This window comes from Dipodomys merriami, unplaced genomic scaffold, assembly GCF_024711535.1.
Source record: "Dipodomys merriami isolate MVZ:Mamm:240054 unplaced genomic scaffold, mDipMer1.0.p SCAF_15, whole genome shotgun sequence".
Lineage (NCBI taxonomy): Eukaryota > Metazoa > Chordata > Mammalia > Rodentia > Heteromyidae > Dipodomys > Dipodomys merriami.
The window spans coordinates 22,422,019-22,444,700 of NW_027202826.1; the positions used below are offsets into that span (position 1 = coordinate 22,422,019).

The following is a 22,682-nucleotide window of genomic DNA, read 5'->3' on the forward strand; positions in this document are numbered from 1 at the left end:
TCTGCTATACTACTAATGGAAAGAAGAGAAAAGAAAAGAAAAAGAAACCTGGAAACATAAAGAGTCATACCTTTGATGTGTGATATTTTGGTGTGTGGTCTCCCTAGATTCTGCCATCCCAGGTCATGGTTGGAGAAATGGCCATGGCTTCGATCTCTGTGTCGGGTACCATCCAGAGCTGGGATGTGAGGGGTAAGGATGCTCTCTGTGACAGGAATGCAGATTCCTAGAGATGGGGATATAAGCAATGAAACCACTTCACTTCCATGTCCTGATGTAAGATAGGAAACCATTTATCTATTTGTGTCTTTGTTAGCCTACTGTTTCTCTCTAACACACACTCTCTCTCATACTCTTTCTCCATCCATTTATTCTTTGAATTACTTACTGAGAGCATAAAATACTCTTGCACTAAAGCCCGCCCTCCTTCATCTAAATCTGGTTTCTTTCAAAAATCAAAGAACTTTGGGCAAAAGGATAAAAAAGGGAATGAAGACAGAATTAACCACATTGAGTTATGGTAACTATAAATGAAGTGCTTAGAATAGTGACTTGATAGTACAAGTTATGTTAGCTCTTGAGTTTTAAAATCATGTGACCAGACATCTAGTGTAGTTCCGGGATTCTGGGTTCACGAACAGCACCTTCTTAGCCTATATGCATACCTCTCTAACAGTGTGAAGTCATTTTTCCTTCATATCTTGTCCAAGGCACTTACAGTTGGCATGAATATGAGCCTCATTAAATTCCTTTATATGACTCAGTAATATGTGTTCATTATCACCCTCTGCAAGTAAAATTTCTATTGTATATTGCTTGTAATGCTCCATTTCATCATGAATGCTGAGTTGACTTCCTGCACTTACTGACATTGGTGAAGCCAGTCTGGGGGCTAAACCCTAGAACCAATCACCCCATCACCAGATGAGCGTGCCACAGGACATCTTAAACATAAACCTGCTATGGGACTGGGAAAAGGACTCAGGGCTTCATTATTGAGTCACAGCTGGTTCCTCTTTGGCTCTTTTGCATGCCTTCACTTATGTATTCTGCACTTGCGGGTAGTTTGCAGTGTTCGTAGATGAGAGTACCGCATAAAACACAGAAGGTGGGCAGAGCCCAGGAAAACTAAAGTTTGGGAGACGATCCAGGTGACCTCATGCTACATAAATCGTGATCCCATTCCTTCCCAACTCTAAAGAGAGACTTGTACTTTTCAAGAGCCCGAGACAGAAGTTAGACTACACTTGTGGGCAGGCATCCTGCATGGGAAAGGCAGCCTGGGGCCATGCAGTGGTGTCTCTCACCGTTGTTACAGCGGTTACCAGGGCAACACATGCCATCTCTGTGACAGCGCTTCTTTTTCCTCCGGCACACCATGCAGGCCGACGATCCTTGGTGGGGACTATGACAGTATCTTCCCACTTCACATTCCTTGTCGCTGCTACAAGGATAGGCCTGTGAGGGAGCAGGACAAGACAAAAAGCAAGGGATGAGGCCCTGTAACACTTCCAAGAGAGAGAAGACTCCAGCAAATCACGATGGACACGAAGAAACAGATGCCCTTCCTCAAAGAAGCTACACCATGACAACAATGCTCTGAGGTTAGATGTTTCACAGTGGCACTTTGCTGAGGAGTTTAGAGATAGTGATTGTAGAGGATGAGAAACATGCAGTCAACACTGTTCATGAACTTTGTTGTTGATGACTAACGAAACCTTAAGGGTGACTTTTAATCCAAGGGCTGGTAGCCCACACCGGTAACTCTAGCTGTTCAGGAGACAGTTCTGACAGTTCTTGTCCGTCCAGGTAGGAAAATCTGTGAGACTTTTTTTTAATGCCAGTCCTGGGGCTTGAATTCAGGGCCTGGGCACTGTCCCTGAGGTTCTCTTGCTCAAGGCTAGCACTCTACCACTTGAGCCACAACACGATTTCTGGCTTTTTCTATCTATATGGTACTGAGGAATTAAACCCAGGGCTTCATGCATGTTAGGCAAGCACTCTGCCACTGAGCCACATTCCCAGCCCTCTGTGAAACTTTCATCTCCAATTCACTACCAAAAAGCCAGAAGTGTAGTCTTGCTCAAGTGGTAGAGCACTTGCCTTGAGCACAAACACTCAGGGACAGTGCCTAGGCCCTGAGTTCAAGCCTCAGTACTCTCTCTCTCTCTCTCTCTCTCTCTCTCTCTCATACACACACACACACACACACACACACACACACACACACACACTCACAGAGTGACTTCGAGGGCTCAGAAACAGTTGTCCTTATTCAAAAAACACTATTCATAAAACAGACATCCTAGCCATGAACCAGAGCTATGCCAGAACTTAAAACTTATCTCCTTGACATTGACCATAAACTGACATGTTGAAGGGAAGCCCCTTTGTACAATGACTTAAAGATAATTAAAAGACCTCCCCTGTCCAATTATGAAAAGTATTTTAAGAGCAATTCCAAAACTTCTTGCCTGCATGAAAGCAAGGAGGAGAAACTTTTCCAAAAGAGAAAGGAATGAAATATTTGGCACAAATAAACCCAACGAACAGACACTTCCTTTCTCTTGCTGCTTTGGTGAGCCCTTAGCACAGCTCTAAGCAACCTGGATTCCAATTACACCAGCCATTCTAATTACAATAGTCCAGCAGCGACTACACTTTCAATTAATATAGACAGTGCTCTTCACATGTTTCTCTACTAAGTGCCATGTTTGGAAAGCTACCTAAGGAGTATCAGATATTATCTCAAAATACACATATAAAGAATACAAACCCCAGTTAGGTATTTCTTGCCCCTAGGAAGTTTCTGAAACATTTAAAATGTCCTTGGTTTTAGGAGACTGAGCCCTTTTACCACATATCACATGGATTAATATTTTGAGACTGGGAGACTTATTTACAAATCTTTTATTACTTGTTCCAATATTTCTATAGTAACAGAATTATTTTCAAATTGATAGCAATTGATAGCAGCATAGTATATATATATATATATATATATATATATATATATATATATATATATATATATATAATATCTGTATTTGTTTACAGATTTGTTTTGGTGCCAGTCCTGGGGCTTGAATTTGATGCCTGGATGCTGTCCCTGAGTTATTTTTTTTAATGTTAATTTTATTTTATTTTTTAATCTCAAAGCTAGTAAGCTAGAGCTCCAATTCCAGCTTTTTGGGTGCTTACTTAGAGAAAACAGTCTCATGGACTTTCCTGCCTGGGCTGGCTTGGAACTGTGAGCCTCAGATCTCAGATCTTAGTCTCTTGAGTAGCTAGAATTATAGATATAGCCCTGGGTACTTGGCTGTTTGTAGATATTTTATGCACTCTGCATAATTAAACTTGAATGAGTTTGCTTTTAAGTTGCATCAGATGGCCTAACAGTGCATAAGGTACTTATTCCTTTCCTCTTCTTCTTTTTCTCTCCCTTCCTTTTTTTTTTTCCAATCCTCCAACATTTTCCCCCCTTCCCATCCCAAGCATTGTGTATATACACATTCAGCCCTCACATGCTTTCATTTATATCTGATCATCTTCTGTTAGGGAGAAGATATATCGATGAAGTTTATCTGTAAGTCTGGGGACAACAATATATTTGAGCAACACACACAATGTGTTGTTCACCCTTGAAAGAATGACATAGAAAACCACTAGCTTTAGATTGAAAGTGATTTTTAACGGGTTACACAGTGGCAATATTTAATGCACCCATTATAATTGGAGCCAGATAAAGCTGTGAGATAAATTTGCATGTTGTTGTCCCATTCTGCATTTCAATCCCTAGGCTACAGAGAATCTGGATGGGGTTGAATTCTGAGTAGTAAGCCATTTTTCAACAACCCGAGACTGATGAAAACAAAGCAAATGTCACTTCCGGCCTTACCACACTCCTTCCCCACAGCCAGTGTCCCTTTCATATTTCAACCCATTAATTTTCATTGAAATTCAATTCACATGTTTCTGATTCATTTACATCTATTTCACCAAATTGTTTCGCAAGAAGCATTTGATGTCTTACAAATTTCTTTCCCTTCTTCAAAAATAGGACATGTCCTTTCAGCGGAAATAAACATGTGTCACCTAAAACATCATGTGCTATTTACAACTCAAACAATAAGTCTCTAAATGATTCTGAATATAGAATAACCCTTACTTAGGTCTCTAAAAATTAGCCTAAGTAGCAGAGAGCAAGTCATTGACTAAAAGTGGGCATTGATATATGGAGAAAAAAATGATAGAAGATACGTCATCCTTTCCCCATTCACACATTGTTGGGAAAATGGAAAAGATTGAAATGGCAAATAATTAATTAAGGCAGGCAATATTAGAAGTGGTATACAGAATAGTCCATTATTTGAGTTCAATCATATTATGGCCTCGTAATTTAAATTTTAAGAAGGAAACTCCTTTTATGTAAGACAAAATCTATTCTTCAAGAACGTGTCACTTTATTGTGGCCAATATAACTTTTAATTAGCTTGAGGTAGGAATGATACAAGCAAAGGAAATATGTAGGAACTTTTTAGCATCTGCAAGTGATGACCATTGTGAACTCATACTTAGAGTTGAATCCCAGGACATAAAATGTAAGAGGAAGACTTTGGGAATTTAAAAAATATAATGTTAATAGGGTTAAGTGCAAATTTATATCACATAGCTTCTAGCTTGCTTATGAAACTCTTGGTTCCAATAAACAACCTTTACATATGAATGTAATCAAGTAGGGATAAAGTAAATTGACTGAAGCAAGTTTGAGGGAAGGTAATGGGATTTGGAGGCAGACCCTGCCTGGGATTGCTGCTTCCTGCACTGTTGTATTCAGCCACAAAGCTTTTCACAGCCTCCCCATTAGCCTGAAAACATAGAAGATGAGAAAATGTGTGTGTGTGTAATCCATTCATAACAATTCTCAGTTCTCTGTCTTCAGCAGTAATACATTTTTTTCTCGGTAAAGAATTTTAAACAAAGCATTTTCAGCCTAAATAGGATGGCTTTGTAAGATGTCCTTTTCCCACCATTAATTTCTTTAAAGTGTTTGGGAATAATACTGCAATAGAAAAGACAGAGAGGGAAAGACGGACAGACGAAGCTAGAAATGGCAGACATGTGGCTCGTAGTACTTCTGAGAGCCTGAAGAAGAATTGATTATGGCAGTAAGTGGGTTGTTGGTGGGTGTTCTATACATTAATACAATTCCCATTCAGAAACTGTTTCCTAGAAATCTTTATTTCCAATTTACTTTGGCCTCCACATGCTGTTTCTTGTTCACATTTCATGATAACTTTGTGGCAAATAAAAAATGATTTTTGAAGCCAAGAGTGGAAGTATATGCCCAATACTCTGGAAGCAGAAAAAGGAGGATTTTGAGTTAGAGGTCAGTTCTAGCCTGACTAGACATAGTCTGACTATGTCTCAAAATAAAGAAACAGAAAATGGGTTAGGCTTGTAGCTTCCTGGTAGATCTCTTGTTTACCATGTGTAAGGAAGGTCCTGGGGGCTACCTCCAGCACCAGAAGCACAAAGGAAAGGTAAGGTGAGTTTGAATACTTTAGGATACATTTCTATTTAACAAAATCAATCGTAGGCTTACGTGGCATACATTTTAAAAGTGAATTAAAGGGCTGGTTTTTAAAAGTCACATGGGGAATTATTAAAAATGAATTTTTAATTAACTTTTTTTTTTTTTTTAATTTTATTGTCAAGGTGACATAAATAGGGATTACAGTTACATACTCAAGGTAGTGCGTACATTTCTTGTTGAACTTGTTACCCCCTCCCTCATTTTGCTCCCACTTTCCCTTTCCCCAGCTCCTCCCCCCAAGCTGTACAGATAATTTCTAACATATTGTCTTGTGAAGGCTAGTGCTCTACCACTAAAGCCACAGCTCTACTTCTGATTTTTTTGGTGGTTGTTTGGAGATAAGATCTCATGGACTTTTTTATTGTGAAAATACTGTACAAAGGGGTTACAGTTTCATGAGCAAGGTAATGAGGACATTTCTTATCCAGCATTGTTGCCTCCTCCTTTGTTTATCCCCTACCATCCCTTCCCTCCCACTTCCTCTAGAGCTACACCCCCACCCCCCACCATTGCTTCTTGGCCTTTTGGCTAACATCAAGTGTAGTATCTGTTCTTATCAGTTTAATAATGGATTTTTATTTTTATTTTTATTTATTTATTTTTCTTGTTATTTTTTTTGTGTGTGAAAATACCGTACAGAGGGGTTACAATTACATGGGCAAGGTAATGAGTACATTTCTTATCAAGCATTGTTGCCTCCTCTTTTGTTTCCCCTTCCCATCCCTTCCCATCTCCCCCCATCCCCCGCACCCCTACCCCCACCCCAGCCAAAGTTGTAAAATTTGTTTTTCAACATAGCGACTTGTACATCTCTTTGTTGCAAATGGATTTTTATAGCTCCGTATTCTTTTAGCCTTCTGCTGAACAGACCAACTTCTCTCCTTTGTGTAGGCATCAGAGCCAGACTTTACAGAAGACTGAAAATCAAGTGAAGAAATTAAAGTAAGACCTTGTTAGTACATCTGTCTTACTAAAGTTTCCACAATTGATCCTGAAATTAGATTTTATAAGTACCCAGGGAATCTGAGCATCATGGGGCAGCATTCACTACTCAGCTATGGCCACAATGAAATTAATATGGAACACCTAATTATCACAGATGACTCATTATAAATAAAAAATGTATCAGAGCTGTCCAAGATCAACCAAAAAACAAAACAAAACAAAAGACATTTGCTCAACACTTCTCCCACTCCCAGCTTTCTAAGCTAAAAATAGAGTGATTTCCAGAAGTAGTAATACTCATGATCATTACAACCAGGAACTAAATAAAGAGGGCAGGAATTGAGCATGGTGTAGAAATCATGGTGTGGAAATCATGTGTGTTATGAACAAGTTTCATTGTGGTATTTCCATACCATAGTGCACAAAGAACATTTCTAAATCTATTTTCTGTAGATTTAGAAATTCTGTGCTGGCCTGGAGTCCTTATTTACAGTTCTAGCAATCATATGAGGAAAAAGTAGCCTTTGAAAATACATAGTGTGCTCAGTGGCAGGGAATTTAGGGAATCTGGGACCTGCCCTGGTATTCGGGCCTCACAGTGATGTCTCATGACTGGAGCATAAGTCATCCTGAGGTTTGATGCACACACACACAAGGTGATTCACTGGTGATCTATGTGTTGAATTCCGAGATTAGGAAAATAAAGTTGGCCACATTTCTTTTTAACACCAGCAACATGTCCTGCTGCAGCTGTTGGAAAGCCAGAGAGCTGGCAGGAAACACTGACAAAGCTGTAAACACATTTTCTCATTCCATTTCCCATTCTATCCCATCCCATTTTAACTCAATGTAAATCATTGTTATAAACAGAATCCCACCATGCAAATAAGGATAATTAAATGTTTTCTAACGTGTCTAGTAAAACGAAACATTGTTGAACGAATTGAGTTTTATTCCCTCCCCTCCCCCAATTATTCTCAATACTGTAGGGATAAAAACTTATTACTTCAAGGCTTATGTTTAGGGTTGAGTGTATTGTTATTTTTAAAAAGCTGCCCATCCCTTGAAACATGAATAAATGCAATCCAATCCAATCTGTTTGTTTCTAAGAATAACAGGTATTAAAACAACTTCAACCATTGACTACACTTTTGGCTACAATCAAAACCTTAGTTTAATTCCCTAGGTTTTGAAGATAATAATATTGTTCCTGTGTAACAAGGAGGAAGGGAGAGAGAGAGAGAGAGAGGAAGAGTGAGAGAGGAAGGGAGAGAGAGAGGAAGAGAGAGTGACAGAGACAGAGACAGAGAGACAGAGAAAGGGAGAGAGGAGAGAGAAAGGGAGGCAGAGTAGAGAGAGAGAGAGAGAGGGAGAGAGAGAAAGAGAGAGAGAGAGAGAGAGAGAGAGAGAGAGAGAGAGAGAAAGAGAGAGAGAGAGAGAGAGAGAGAGAGAGAGATCACGGAGTGTTAATGTGGAATGACCACCCATCTGGATTCTTGCAAGAAACCATCCTAGTTTTGTTGTTGTTGTTGTTTCAATGGGGACTGTCCTTTGTCCCCGCAAGCACTGTTTGTAACAATCTCTCGGAAGTTTTCTAAAGCCAGGAAAACATCATCAGCTGGGCAGGCAGAAGAAAGCCTGCAGGGGAAGATCCAGCTGTGGGAATAAAAATATTTGAGTGGAGAGAGGGAGGAACTGAGAAGGGCCCGGAATCACAATACATCCCGGGTCAGAGTAGAAGGTTGGCAATTACTTTGGGGAAAACAGAGGAGACAGAGGCTCTAAGACCTTAGAGAAAAGATTAATTTCCCTGAGTCCAACAGTACAGAATAGATCTGTATCACCACGAATGAACAGGCACACTACTCCTATGGCGGTCATTTCAAAATCAAACAGTGGGGGCTCAGGAACCTGTAACTCTATCTGGCTGTGGGCAGTGTGCAAGCCTGGCCACAGCCTTTCTTTTGTCTACAATTAACTTGCAGGAGTTGGGCAGTGTGAGAAGCACGGCTGAAGATTCATGAAGGCCAGGCCTGGAGGACTGAGCCATGTAGGGGAGAAACTACAAATACGTCATGATCTGAAGGAGGTGCAGCTCCAGCTTCATGAAGGCAGCGGCTTGGTCATTGTTTGACGTTCAGTAAATGTGGATTCTGCTTACTGAACAGCAACTATGATTCAACTTTTGACGACCATTTCATTGGTCTGCAAATGTTTTGCCTGTTACCTTGAAGATAATTTTGGAAAAATATGCATCCTGCCACACATTTGGGATTGTTCAGTATTTGTTTTATTAATAGGATATGTCATGTTAAATATCCTATGAGAAGTTCAGAGTAATTTTATTATTATTTTTATTATTTATTTATTTATTTATTTTTTGTTGGTCATGGGGCCTGAACTCTGGACCTGGGCTCTGTCTTTCAGCCCTTCAGCTCTTCAGCTCAAGGTGAGCACTCTACCACTTGAGCCACAGCACCACTTCCAGTTTTCTGAGTGGTTTATTGGAGATAAGAGTCTTGCGGACTTCCCTGTCCCGGCTGGCTTTGAACCACAATCTTCAGATATCAGCCCCCTGAGTAGCTAGGATTACAGGCGTGAGCCTCTGGTGACCGGTTCAGAGTAATTTTAAATGATTCGGTGAAATCACTTTGGGACTACCTCCTGGTCAAGCATATTGATCTTAAAATTCATCACAACGTGCTTATGCATAATCATTTCCCTGAAAAATAGATAGCAAGAAACCTATTCAGTTAAATTTTGAAAGACATCACCTCTATTTTAGAGGTTTTTACATCGAGAATTTTCCATGAGTTATGCTTCACTTAAGAATTAAGGGTCAGGATTGAAAAGAGTTTTGAAGGCATCATTGTCAATATCAAAATGTCAACTATTATTTTTCTTTGTCATCCATAAAGTTCTTTTTTTTAACGTTTTACCCCTTTCCACCATTTATAAAGTGGCAAAAGAATGATCACAAGCACAGGCATATTAATAGGATAATTTTAAGAAGAAAGAAAACGGAAGTTGAGATCTGGAATTTGATTCTGTTCAAATTGTATCTTGCTGTGCACCCCATAGAAAAACTTGGAGCACAATTGACACTTATTCATTTTGACTGTAAGGTCATTAGAAATGTATTTGAGTGTTTGTGTATGTGTGCATACCAGTACTAGGGCTTGAACTAAGGACCTCATACTCATACTGTATTAGGCTTATTTGTTCAAAGCTATGCCCTACCACTTGAACCATATCTCCACTTCTGTTTTTTGGTGGCTAACTGGAAATAAGAGACTCATGAACTTTTTTTGAGGCCTGGGCTGGCTTCAAACCATGATCCTCAGATCTCAGTCTCCCAAGTAGCTAGTATTACAGATATGAGCCAGTGTATTTTTTTTTTCTTTGTCGGTCGTGGGGCCGGAACTCTGGGCCTGTGCACTGTCCCTCAGCTCTTCAGCTCAAGGCTAGCGCTCTACCACTTGAGCCACAACACAACTTCTGGCTTTTTCTGCGTATGTGGTGCTGAGGAATCGAACCCAGCGCCTCATACATGCAAGGCAAGCACTATACAACTGAGCTGACTTCCCAGCCCCCAGCCAATGTATTTTTTTGATGCACATGTTCAAAGCCAAGCAGATATCCACTAACACAATCTGAATTATAATTAGTATTAATGAGTTTTTTTCCAGTGGCCTATTAGCTTCCCTAATGTAGTTACAAAGCTTATCTTAAGCCTTAGAAAACAATAACTCTATGAAATATAGGCACCAGTACTCCCTAGCTTTGGCTGTTCTACCCTGTTCTCTGTATGTCATTAAGCAGAAAAAAGATTCTAGGGAATTCTCTACTTTGAACATGGCCCACATTCTCAACTCTGACCTGTACATTACTGCTATTGATCATGAAGTAAATGCAGACAGCTAACCTTTTCCATATGGTTGTAGTACATAGCAAAATCTACAGGATGTGGTTTACCTGCCTCTTGAATTTTGTTTTTTTTTTAACCCATCTCCCTAATTTAAAATACATAGGACAAAACACCACTCTACCAATGCTCAAAAAGAAGTAACTCAGGATTTACAGTATTGTTGGAAACCTTTATAATTCATGAAGTCATTTATAGTTTTGTGACTGGTTGAATATAACTGTTCTAATTTAAACAGCTGAAGAAACTGCCACAATTCTAAAGTTTCTTCTAACTCTAGGAATCTCTGTAACATCCAGTTTTCACTGTAGCATTGCAAATTTACCTGACCTCGTGACATTGACATTCAAAAGTGTTCACATGCTAGGAAAAATTTGGATGTGATGCTATCATTTGAATTATACCTCCAAATTTACTTTGTTTTGTGATCCTAAGCTAAGTTAGCCTGTTTCCTTCTTGATAACATGGATATGTAATTTCTAACTTCAGCAACAGTTCCCTACTTAGCTAATCATAAAAATTCCACACCATGTCTTTTTTTTCTTCTTTTTTATTTTTTTAATTTTTATTTATTTTTATTGTGAAAATACTGTACACAGGGGTTACAATTAGATGGGCAAGATAATGAGTACATTTCTTATCAAGCATTGTAGCCTCAAAACTACTTATTTGGCAAACTCTTTTCCTAGAGATTCTATTTTTATAAGTCTGGATGAGATCCAGGAATCTGTATTTTAATAACTTTTTTCCCCTGGTGAACAATCAGGTCAGATAAATACTGTTTTACATCACTGCTTCAAAGATGAATGATGCCTCTTGTGCATGTGTCATACAGATTATGCTGCTTTATATAAGACAGAGACTCAATATTATCTCCAAATAGACGTGGGTCTAAGTGGGAGATTGGTTTCCTGATGATACAAGTCTAAGAGACTCAGAGACCACAACTATTTTCCAGGATGGTTCATCTTCATTCCTGCTAGCCACTAGGTTTAGGGTGGGCTTGAGAATTCCTAGAGCTGTATGAAAAAGTAAAATAACACATAACAAACAACCAGTGAACTTTGGGATGAATCCACTGTGGACTTTGAGCTGTTAGCACGTGCACTATGGCTGGCTGGCTTTCTCTCTGCATGTGGAATACACCTGTGTCATATTGGCAGTGCCTAATTTGCTGTTTTCTTTTTCTTTCACATCCCGTGAATCTTCTGAAACGTACTTTTCTTCTTCATACCAAGTAGGAAAATACTTGATGTGCATTCTTTATTCATTTATACAGCTTGCATAGCATCTTTTTTCCAATGCAAATGCCATTTAAATTAAAAAACTGATATCCAGGTAGGTATGAAAACTTTAACTTTCTAAGCACTGCTTCAATAAAAACAAGCATCTTTATGTAATAGGCCTCAGTTGCTAAAAATGTCTGTGATCAAAATGTAAATGTTTGTTTTAAATGTTTTATAAGTTAGTAGATTTACAAATGAGCATGTGAGATCCCTCTATGCATGGATGTGTATGTGTGTGTATGTGTGTATGTATGTGTATGTGTGTGTATGTGTGTGTGTGTGTGTATGTTTAAAGATATTTCTGTAAACAAAGTGAAGAAATATGTAAGAGTTTTCCCATGGGAACATATATATATATTGTTATTAGGAATAGAAGAGAGAAAGTTCACTTACATGAGATTTCTTATTGAAATTTGCACTGAATGCATGCATCATCAAAAAAATACAAATTTTGAAAGAGCTAATTATGAGTCAATGTGAAGTTTCTTATTTCGTGATAAATTGTGCCCTATGGTCTTGTGTTAAGAAAGCTTCGATGAACTTGGATTTCCTAGATTATTGTCTTTTCACAAGAAGTATCCACACCTAGCCTAAAATCTCTCACTAAAAAAGAAGGGGGCAACAATACTTTATTAAAAAAATGTACTCATTGGGGCTGGGAAGGTGGCTCAGTGGTAGAGTGCTTGCCTTGCATGCATGAAGCCCTGGGTTCGATTCCTCAGCACCACATAGCAAAAAGAAAAAAGCCGGAAGTGGCACTGTGGCTCAAGTGGTAGAGTGCTAGCCTTGAGCTAAAGAACTGAGGGACAGCACCCAGGTCCAGAGTTCAGGCCCCACGACCAGACCCCCCCCGCCAAAAAAAATGTACTCATTACCTTGCTCATGTAATTGTAACCCCTCTGTATGGTATTTTCCACAATAAAAAACTTGTTAATAGTAATAAAAAATTCTGATTTGTTTCATAAATATAACCTTTAGTGCAATAAGATTATTGCACAAAAGACAACTATATACACAAAAATATGAAAAGCTCACTTAACTGAGCTAATGTTTGCTGTCTTGGCTGATTTCACATGGAATAGAACATTCACTGAAACAACTTTCTAATCTTATTTAATTCTCTTTCATTTCCTTTAGGAATTAGGCTAGACTAATGGTCAAGTGGTCACTAGCCAGTTTTTATTCTGATTTTGAGGAAACAGATGATAGAAGCAGATAAAGTTTGAGACTGCTTTATTATAGTTAAGAAGATTGGCAGAAGACAAGCACAGCAAAATATAATTCTCAATATTCATTCTTTAGTGACAGAGCTTTTATTTTCTCTTTAAGATATTTTAAGCCTTCGGTAAACATTGCTTGAAAATTAGAAAATACTCTCATTTGATCTTAAAGGTAAACAAGAAGCCAGGCAGTATTTTATCCCCCCACGTGTGTCTCTACGGAGAAGAAGAGAATGGTTTGAAAGAAAGCTGGCCCTTGGGGCTGGGAAGGTGGCTCAGTGGTAGAGCGCTTGTCCTGCATGCATGAGGCTATGGGTTCAATTCCTTAGCACCACATAAGCAGAAAAAGCTGGAAATGGCATTATGTCTCAAGTGGTAGAGCACTAGCCTTGAGCTGAAGAGCTCAGGGACAGCGTCCAGCCCCATGACTGATAAAAACAAAACAACAAGAAAGCTGGCCCCATCTGATTAGAGTTTTAGAGCAATCTGTTTTAATCAAAACAGATTGAACCAACTAAGAAACCTTTTGATTAACAGTGTGAAACAAAAAGGTAGTTCACAGTTCCATCACAAGTAAGCTTGTGAGTACTTTGGGACCCTAATTATTACATCTCTAAGCTATAAAAGGAATCCAAATTATAACTGCAACAGTACAAAGACTTTAACCCTTAAGCATAAAAGAAGTGGTCAGGTAATAAGAGGACATTAGATGATCCATAATTTGATTGTCCTTAGTTTTTTCCCCATTCTTCAGTCTGATTCCTGAATTTCTAGGGAGTCTCAAGTTTATGCTTATCCAACTTATAATAAGTTGGAATTTGAGCTCAATTGCTGTGTTTTGTTCTCCAGTGTGTGGAACATGGTCAATAGTGAAGGGAGATCACACGTAGAAATGTGTGCAAAGAGCAGTATTAAGTATGATTCTATGGTCAAGTTAATCATTTCTAGGTTCCAAAAGTTAGGAAGCACAGAAAATTTAAACCGATCCCAAAGCCTTGACCTAAGGACAGTGTCAAAGCATCCCAGTGAAGAGTTGCTTCACTTCCTGACAAATGAAATATTTACAATGGCCAAGGCTACTCATTTATTTTGGACATTTTCAAGATGGTTGAGTAGAAGAGCCTTAGCAAGGAGAATATTGTGAGTTTTAGTTTCAGATGAGAACAAAAACATGGCCATATGCTGTTTATTAAAATTAAAAACATTTTTTCCAAAAGAAATCATTGGTATCTCAGTACACACATGAACAATTACTTCTCAACCTCCTACCCCTATGAAGCCATTTAAATTCTTACTAGGAAAAGGAAGGCAAGGGAAGCAAACAAAATGAGTAAATCTGAGTCTGGTGAGCTGATATAAAGACATCACTCATTGGATTAAAACAAATTTCGATCAAAATATTCCCTGTAAATGTTTTCCTGGAGGATTGGAGGAGGAGGAAATTATGAGCCAGATGATAGATGCTTTGGTGTGTGGGACCCTTTTGTTCAAATATCAGCCTCATAAATGCAGTCCATCTTGCAATGACATACTCAATGTGTTAGTAATCGCAAAGAGAACATATTGAAGAGGTTGGTTTGGTCCCCTACACCACCCACATCTCTCTCCATCTGCTCTGGTGTGGTGACCAGTACAATCTCACAAGTGCAAGAGAGGTCAAATGATTTGGTACCAGATGGAGGGAAAAAAATGAAATCATGTCTCAGGGATGTCACTATTCTTTCCTCCCATTGGTCCTTCCTACTGGTGCAAAGATTATACTCTTCTGTATTTCTGATGCTTCTTTTATGGACCCTCATACATTATCAGGGATCCCCACATGTTAGGCATTGAACTTTTTTTTAATACCTCCATGTCTGACCTCACGTTCCAGCAACCTTTGTAGTAAGGATGGGTCTTTAAAATGTGAGCTGAAAGAGGGAGAATGGGAAAAAGACATGAAGCATAGCCACAAAATGAAGCTTCCTTCTCAGAGATTAAGATTGAAATGAATGCTCCCACTCAACTCTTCATTAGGAGGGAGACTAGGCTGAGTGAACAAAACTTATTAGCAAGAATCATTCTAAAATCCTGTGCTTTTCAAAAAGTCTTTTGTATACCATATCTAACATACATGTAACTACAAGAAGATTTTTTGCTGTATGAAATCTGTCCTTGTTCATTTTAACTAGAGGAAAAAGGTATATTATGAAGAAGATCCTCAGATCTCAGCCTTCTGAGTAGCTAGGATTACAGGTGTCAGCTACCAGTGCTCAGCTGAGTTAAATCTGTTATGAGTCAATTTTCACAAAAAAATAATGTAGATGGTACTTCTGTTTTAACCAAATTCATTTCAAGTATTGTCCATGATTGTTGTAGACATTTATGTAACACCCATAATTAGGCCCACATTTACTGGAATTTCAGAAAATTGTATACATTTTCATTCCCTGTGCCAAGGTGTAAGACTGAGGGTAGAGCTCAATGCCTAAGGTCCTGGGTTCAATCCCCAGCACCAAAAAGTAAATTTTTAAAACATTAAATGAATTTTAAAAATCCACAGAAATTTGTCAAAACTCTTTCACCCTAATTAATCTGAGTTCACATTTGATCTTTGAAGAGATTATATGAGCAAACAGCAAGAATTAAGAACTTTGCTTTGTAGGTTAAATGACTTAAATTCCATGTTTGTTATCACTGTGTGTGCATTTGAAAAGGTTAAGTCCTTGTAAGAAAACAGAGACTTAGAGTTCTTAGATTCCCTTGTACCTTAGAAAGCAGAAAGACACAGCCACACCTGGGCACAGCAGGTATCAGACGGGATGGATCACAGTCTGACTGTACCATTTCCTGGGTTTAAATGAGATCACCAGAACTTCATGCACACAAACAAGTCAAGTTGTTTCCATATTAACATGAGGTGAAATGCTTTTCATTACAAAAACCAGGGCTAGCCAGGCTCCTGTCTAAGACCAGATCAAAAGCGTGACAGTACGTTCATGTGCTGCTTTTCCTCTGCTGGCCAGGAGCACAGCACTGCTTAATACCTACAGATCAATTGCTGCCTGCAATTTTAAGTAGGATGGTTTCAATAGCCAAGAATGGGCCCTGGCAGTAAGACTGCTCATCTGGTGGTAATGAAAATTGGAGCTGTACTACTATCAATGGCATGCTGAAAACCATTTACAACTTGCAAATGATGCTTCCATAAAATAAAGATCAGCAGAGTCACTCCAAAGTCTAGTCCTTCTTAGAGAACCTTCCAAAAACAACAAACAAACAACAACAAAAACCACATGGGTTTTTCAAAACAGATTCACAGAATGATTCACTTGCAGGAAGAATCAATTACTAATTATATAATACTAATTATTAATATTTAACCACAACTGATAGAGACATTTGTGCCTTCAAAGCATTAACAAATGAACTCTGTCTCCAACAACCAACACATGTTTGGAGGGCTCTAAGAAGTTCTAAGAACTTCCAAATCTACATGACAATCAGGTGTGCAGAGGCATCTTTCCGTGGGAAGATAGACATGCTTGGATATTCATGCATGCGGTAACAACACACATTCACAACTCAATGTCTGGCTGGTTCACTGCTGATTCTTCAACCAATACCCAATCAAAGGCAAAAATATGTTCCAAATGATAGACCGGGGATGGTTTTCATTGAGGAAGACAAACTGTCTGGGAATTTGGGTGCATAACCTGGGTGTGGTAAAGATGAGCTCCACATATTTCTCCCTGCAGTTCAGTACTGCTACACAGTCATAGATCCTGAAATTCACCATCACACCAGCCAAAAAAGACTCCTCCTACTGAGCAGATGCCCCTGTTTCCTGGGCTTTGCTACAGACTGCAGGGATTTCCATGAGATCCTGGAAATTGTAGGCTCCTGGAAACTGCAGATATTTTGCAGCTGTGCCTGTTACAAAATGATTTCACAATGTGCCCAGGCATATTACTTATTGATTTATTTTGGCGTTACATGACAGAGGAAGACAGATCAACCACTGGTCTTTTTTGACAATGTACAAATTTTAATTGCAACTGCTTTTCCTTGGTGATTTCCAAACTTCTAAAAATTCAGGATTTCCCCTTCACTGGATATCTAATGATACAAAAGGGGTTATTATTAATTGTTAAATTTAATGGTTTTGTTTCAGCTATCTTTTTATTTTAGTTAGCACAAATTAATTATACACGGAATTTTCATTGGAGTATTTCTCAATGGATAATCAAGTTTACCCCTGCTATCACCTCCTTTTTAAACAACTTTGTCAATGTTCATTATTATATTTTCTCATTCATTACCCTTCACTCTCTCCTTAATCCCTCTTCCCTCTCAATGGTCCTTCCCAGATCTACCACCATTTCATACTTATGTGCGTGCGCATGCATGCCTGCATGCACGTGAGCACCAGGCCTGAAGACTTAACTCATTGTCTGGCCAGTGTCCTTGAGCTAGTTTTGCTCAAGACTAGCACTTGAGCCACAGCTCCACCTTCAGATTTTTTTTCTAGTAGTGTATTGGAGGCTCACAGACTTTCCTGCTCAGGTTGGCTTCCAACCACAATCTTCATATCTCAGCTTCATGTTACATGCATCAGCCATTGGCACCCAGCTATGATGACTCTCCTGAATATGAGATCCTGAATATGAGAGAGAATATATATTTGTCCGCTCTAGTCTGGGTTATTCGATTTAACATGATTTCCAGTTCCCTCCATTTTCATGCAAACCACGTAATTTGTGGTTGAATGATTCTCCATTGTGGATATAGACACCACTTTTTATTCATAAATTCATGGATACATAGGCTGATTGCATGATTTTTCTATGGTGAATAATGTTTTTATAAAAACAGATTTGCGGGGAGAGGGGGAGTGTAGTCGTGGAGATGGGAGGGCAGGGATGGTAGGGGAAAAACAAAGGAGGCAACATTAGAAATGTACTTATTACCTTTCTCATGTAATTGTAACTCCTCTGTACAGTATTTTTACAATAAAAAACTTATTAAAATAGATTTGTAGGTATCATTTACATTCACTATGATGTTATGCTAGGGAGTGGTATAGCAGTATTTTGTTTTCTTTTTTTGTTTGTTTTTTGCCAGTCCTATGGCTTAAACTTAGGGCTTGGGCACTGTCCTTGAGCGCCTCTTTTTGCTCAAGGCTAGCACCCTACCATTTGAGCCACAGAACCATTTCCTACTTTTTCTGTTTATATGATACTGAGGAATTGAACCCAGGGCTTCATGTATGCTAAACAAACACTCTATGACTAAGCCACATTCCCAGCCCTAGCAGTTAGTTATTTTTTTTCAGTTTGCTTTTAAGAAACGTGTGGCTAAAATAATGTAAAAATAAATAATAAATAATAAAATAATGACAAATAAAACATGTATGTATTATAATGTTATCTAGAATTTATTTTACTATGCTCCCTGGGAGGTAAGGATCAGTTGGAAAATGTGGATAAAACAAGATGAGCTAAAGCTTCTTGAATCTTCAGACTATTGGAGAATTCACAATATTATGCCTCTACTTTTGTGTCTGCTTAAAATTTCCATTAAAGAGGCAAAAGAATGTTTCCAAGACAGGTAGAACTTCAGGATTCGTTTTCAATGATCATCCATCTTCAGACATAATGTTTCTTCCAGCCCACAAGGTTTGGGTAGCATCCTGAGAAAGTAGCCTCAACATTTTCTCCTGGGTCCATCTTCTGCTTGAAAACACCAAGAAGCTGAAAAGACCTCTGATGGTCTATAAAACTTCTGTGCCTTCACAGGCTGGAACATTCACAATCCATTGCTTGGTACTCTAGCTGGTGTTCTTCAAATCCCTAAAGGTGAAATTCTCCTGAGCATTGAGGGAGATATCCCTTCTAACCAAGAGGATCTGTTGACTATTTTTCTAAAAGACTAACTCATGCAGTCTTCTTAGTAGAGATGAAAAAGGCATGATCAGCACCCTCGAGACTGATAGAATACAAGACATTACTACTCTAAGTGGTCACAAGCAAAGTGGTAATAGGAAGCCATCTTTCTAGGAGGTTACACCAGAACTACATTATGCTGCAGAGAGAAAACAAGGGTTGTAGAGGAGAACTGGTGTATCAGATTGAGCAAAATATTTCTAGGTATATGGAGTGTCTTGATTTAAAGTGTGTGTGTGTGTGTGTGTGTGTGTGTGTGTGTGTGTGTGTGTGTGTGTGTGTGTTTGTCAGTCCTGGGGTTTGAATTAGGGCTTGGGCACTGTTCTTGAGTGTTTTTGCTCAAGGCTAGAACTCTATCACTTGAGTTACCTTTCTACCCTTTTTATTTGTGTGTGGGGTGTGTGTGTCGTGGGGGGAGTGATTAATTGGAGATAAGAGTCTCAGGACTTTCTTGCTGGCTTGGAACCACAATCTCAGATCTCAGCCTCTTGAGTAGCTCAGATTACAGGCATGAGCCACTGGTGCCTGACTACATTTTTAATGACTCCACCATGAAACCCTGTGGTCACCAGGCAGTTGAGGTGGGCATTTTGAACTTCCAGCTTGTAGTGGAAAAAAACCATTAAATGACAAATTGTGAGTAAATGTTGAAGCTATATAGAGAACATAGGTTTCCCAATTCTAAATCCACTATCAGAGGATAGATTCTCAAACATTACCCCTCTGGTAGATATGTCAAATGCAGATTGCAGGGTTTCACCTTCAAAGCCTCTAATTCAGTCAGTATGTAATGAGACCTGAGCATCTATAGTTCTAATAACTTCACTAGGGGCAGCACTGTTGAGAACCATTATCGGAAGTTTATATGTTCAAAGCAAGCTTATGAGAAGCACTTTCTTTCTCTACGTCAAAAGTTTCCTTGGACCAAATCACTAACAAAATGAGATTGTGTATGTGAAAATACGTTTTCATATTAAAAATAATCATATAAATTAGAATTTTATTCTTTGAAAAAGATCAATCCTTCTTTTGGACATGTCTGAAGAAACAGGTAGATGGTGAATATTTGTAGGCAAGAGATGGAGGTTATGTACTCTTATGGTATTGACGATGTGACTGGTATATATTGATCATTAACTGCTTGTTGAATTGTGAAATAACAAGTAAAGGTAAAAGGGCTTGTTTAGCATTACTTGAAATACTTCTTAAATACATGGTTGGAGAATGGATAGAATAGAGCCTGTCTGAAAAGCTCAAGTCCCTGAGTTCAAACCTCAGTACTGCCAAAAACAAAGCAACCAAATACATAGCTGGGAAACTAACTACAAAACTCCTACCTGTGCACAGAGCTTTTTCTGTTGGTTCAAGCGTATCTAACTTGGTTCCAGGCCAGATTCCTAGTCTAACTATACTAAAAAGTAGTTGTTGTTTGTTTTTTAAAATGCACAGACCACATTGCCTGGGAGTCCCCTTCTCTCCTCTCCTCTCCTGTCCTCAATCTCTGTTGTATAAGTTGATGATGATGTTTTAGCATCAACTCAAAACCATCCCCCTTCCTCTCATACATGTATATAGACAGCCCTGTAAAATAGCCAACATCTGCCCACCAGATCTGTGTGTGCCCTCCTGGCCATTGAGTTTGAGCTTGGGTGAGGTGGAACATTACAGAAGAGTTAACAGTGGGATTGACAATGGCTTACTTTCTAATGTGCTGGGATCCTTTAATCTTTCTACCTTTGAAGTCTGAGATTTCCTCCTGCAGGCAGTGACAGTGGGACTCAATGCCACACCAGGAAGCCATTCTCCAGTAAAGGCGTCTGTGTTACAAGCACCTGCGACATCCTTGGAACCAGGTGACTTGAATTACTGACACATGGCTAGATCTTGGCTCTGTGTGTGGGTGGTGATTTTGATTTATCTTAACCTTGTGTAAAAAATATGATAGCTCTGGTCACCCTGCTGTGATTTCTACTATTTGATTCCCATATATCACATAAAGGCAAAAATCATCTGGGGAAGACAACCTTCATGACTCTTATGTATATATAAGCAGTTGTTTGCAAACAGAGCAGCTTTGTGTAGGTGGTATAACATGGATTCAAGTAGAGAGATTTTGTGGTCAATTTGACTGTGTGCTAAGAGACAGGATGTTGGGTTCATGCTCTGACTTATAATTAGTGTGTTTACTTGGTACATTATCAGTTCACATTTGTATGTGTCTCATTTTTCATCTATAAAACAAAGATCTGGTTTGTTTGGTTTTTTACAAGCTGTTTCATTTAATTAAAAAGTTTCCATATTTCCTGGGATCTCATGATCATGAATCTGTTTTTCTTTCTGTATTATTGAAATCCTATAAATTGGTACCCATCTGGGATCCAGGACTTCAGGAAAAACAACAACAACAACTTACACAGCCCCATGAATATTTAAATGAGGCTAAATGCAAAGGATTGTCCTTGACTGGTTTGTTCTCAGTAATTTGCACAGAATTCCCTTTATGGGCAATCGTTTTCCCTCTTTTGGCACATGTCACTGGCTCTCACCTTTGTCATGAGGGACCCCTCACCTTCTCTCTCCTTCCTAACAACAATTCTCAAAAGCTCTTATGTTGCTATGCAACTCTTCACTCCAGAATTCTGTCTACTTCTATGGCTTTGTATAGCTGATACAGATGGCATTTGAAACGAGAATGATTATAACTTGTCCTCTGAGACTCAAGAGCAATCCTATTGGCCACGGAAGTCCTCTGATATTCCAAATGCCATGTGCCTGCCATGCACACTTACTAGGATTCAGTCAAAGGCGACTCTTCCTCACGACTTGCTGGTGTCTCTCATTGTTGCAAAAGGTGGATATATGGGAGGGTTTGGAAGATTTAAAAAGGTACCGACAACTGTGTCTCCAAGTGGTAGACTTCACAGTCTTATAATCTTTTTAGTACAAAAGTTTATTATAACTGTCATTGAGTTAAATCTTTTAAGTTTATCTTAAACTAAAAGAAAATATCCTTTTAGTTTTGGTCAATTTCTCCATAAGAAAGTATTTCTAAGCCGGGTGCCAGTGGCTCACACCTGTAATCCTAGCTACTCAGGAGGCTGAGATCTGAGGATCACAGTTCAAAGCCAGCCCGGGCAGGAAAGTTGTTGAGACTCATCTCCAATAAACCACTAGAAAACCAGAAGTGGCGCTATGACTCAAGCGGTAGAGCACTCACCTTGAGCTGAAGGGACAGCGCCCAAGCCCAGAGTTCAAGCCCCATGACTGACAAAAAAAAAATGTATTTCTACTTTAGTTATCATCTAGTTATCATTTACGGTGGAAATCAATAAATCAGGATTGTTTTTTAATGGTACTGGGTTTGAACATAGAACCACAAGCTTAATAAGCATGTACTCTCCCTCTTGAACCATGCCCACAGTCAGGAATGTTTTAGTTGCCCAAATTAATAAACGTTCAAACTTAAAAGGAATGAATATCAAGAACCTACACTGTGCCTCTATAAATTTTCACAACTAATAATAATTTCACATTCTTTTAAATGATAAGCAATAGCAAAGCCAAAAACTTTTTGTATTAAGATAATGAATTCAAATGGGTGCTACTTCAGTGTGTATTTATTGAATCCATAAAAAGCTGAAACAAGGACACAGGATGACCCATTGCAACAATGATACCCACAAGACAGTATATTGGAAATGAACTTTACAACTTCGGGGGTGGGAGCAGTAAGGGAGGTGGGGGAGGGGAAGGGATAGTGGGAGAACAAGGGAGAGGGTAAGAATG

General features: G+C 38.9%; 1 protein-coding gene and 1 non-coding gene across 2 annotated transcripts in view; one reads left to right on the plus strand and one right to left on the minus strand.

Moving 5' to 3' along the window:
• The window catches only part of Dkk2 (dickkopf WNT signaling pathway inhibitor 2), a 97,301-nt gene that overhangs the window by 3,580 nt on the left and 71,039 nt on the right, over positions 1-22,682 (minus strand). Inside the window, exons 3-4 of the mRNA XM_070022405.1 lie at positions 1,308-1,458; positions 71-226 (exon numbers count right to left, since the gene is read on the minus strand). Coding sequence (XP_069878506.1) covers positions 71-226; positions 1,308-1,458 — 307 coding nt within the window. The remainder of the gene's footprint in view (positions 1-70; positions 227-1,307; positions 1,459-22,682) is intronic.
• On the plus strand, positions 6,105-6,301 carry LOC138827077 (U2 spliceosomal RNA). The gene has a single exon (XR_011371947.1). It is a non-coding gene; the product is annotated as a U2 spliceosomal RNA (small nuclear RNA).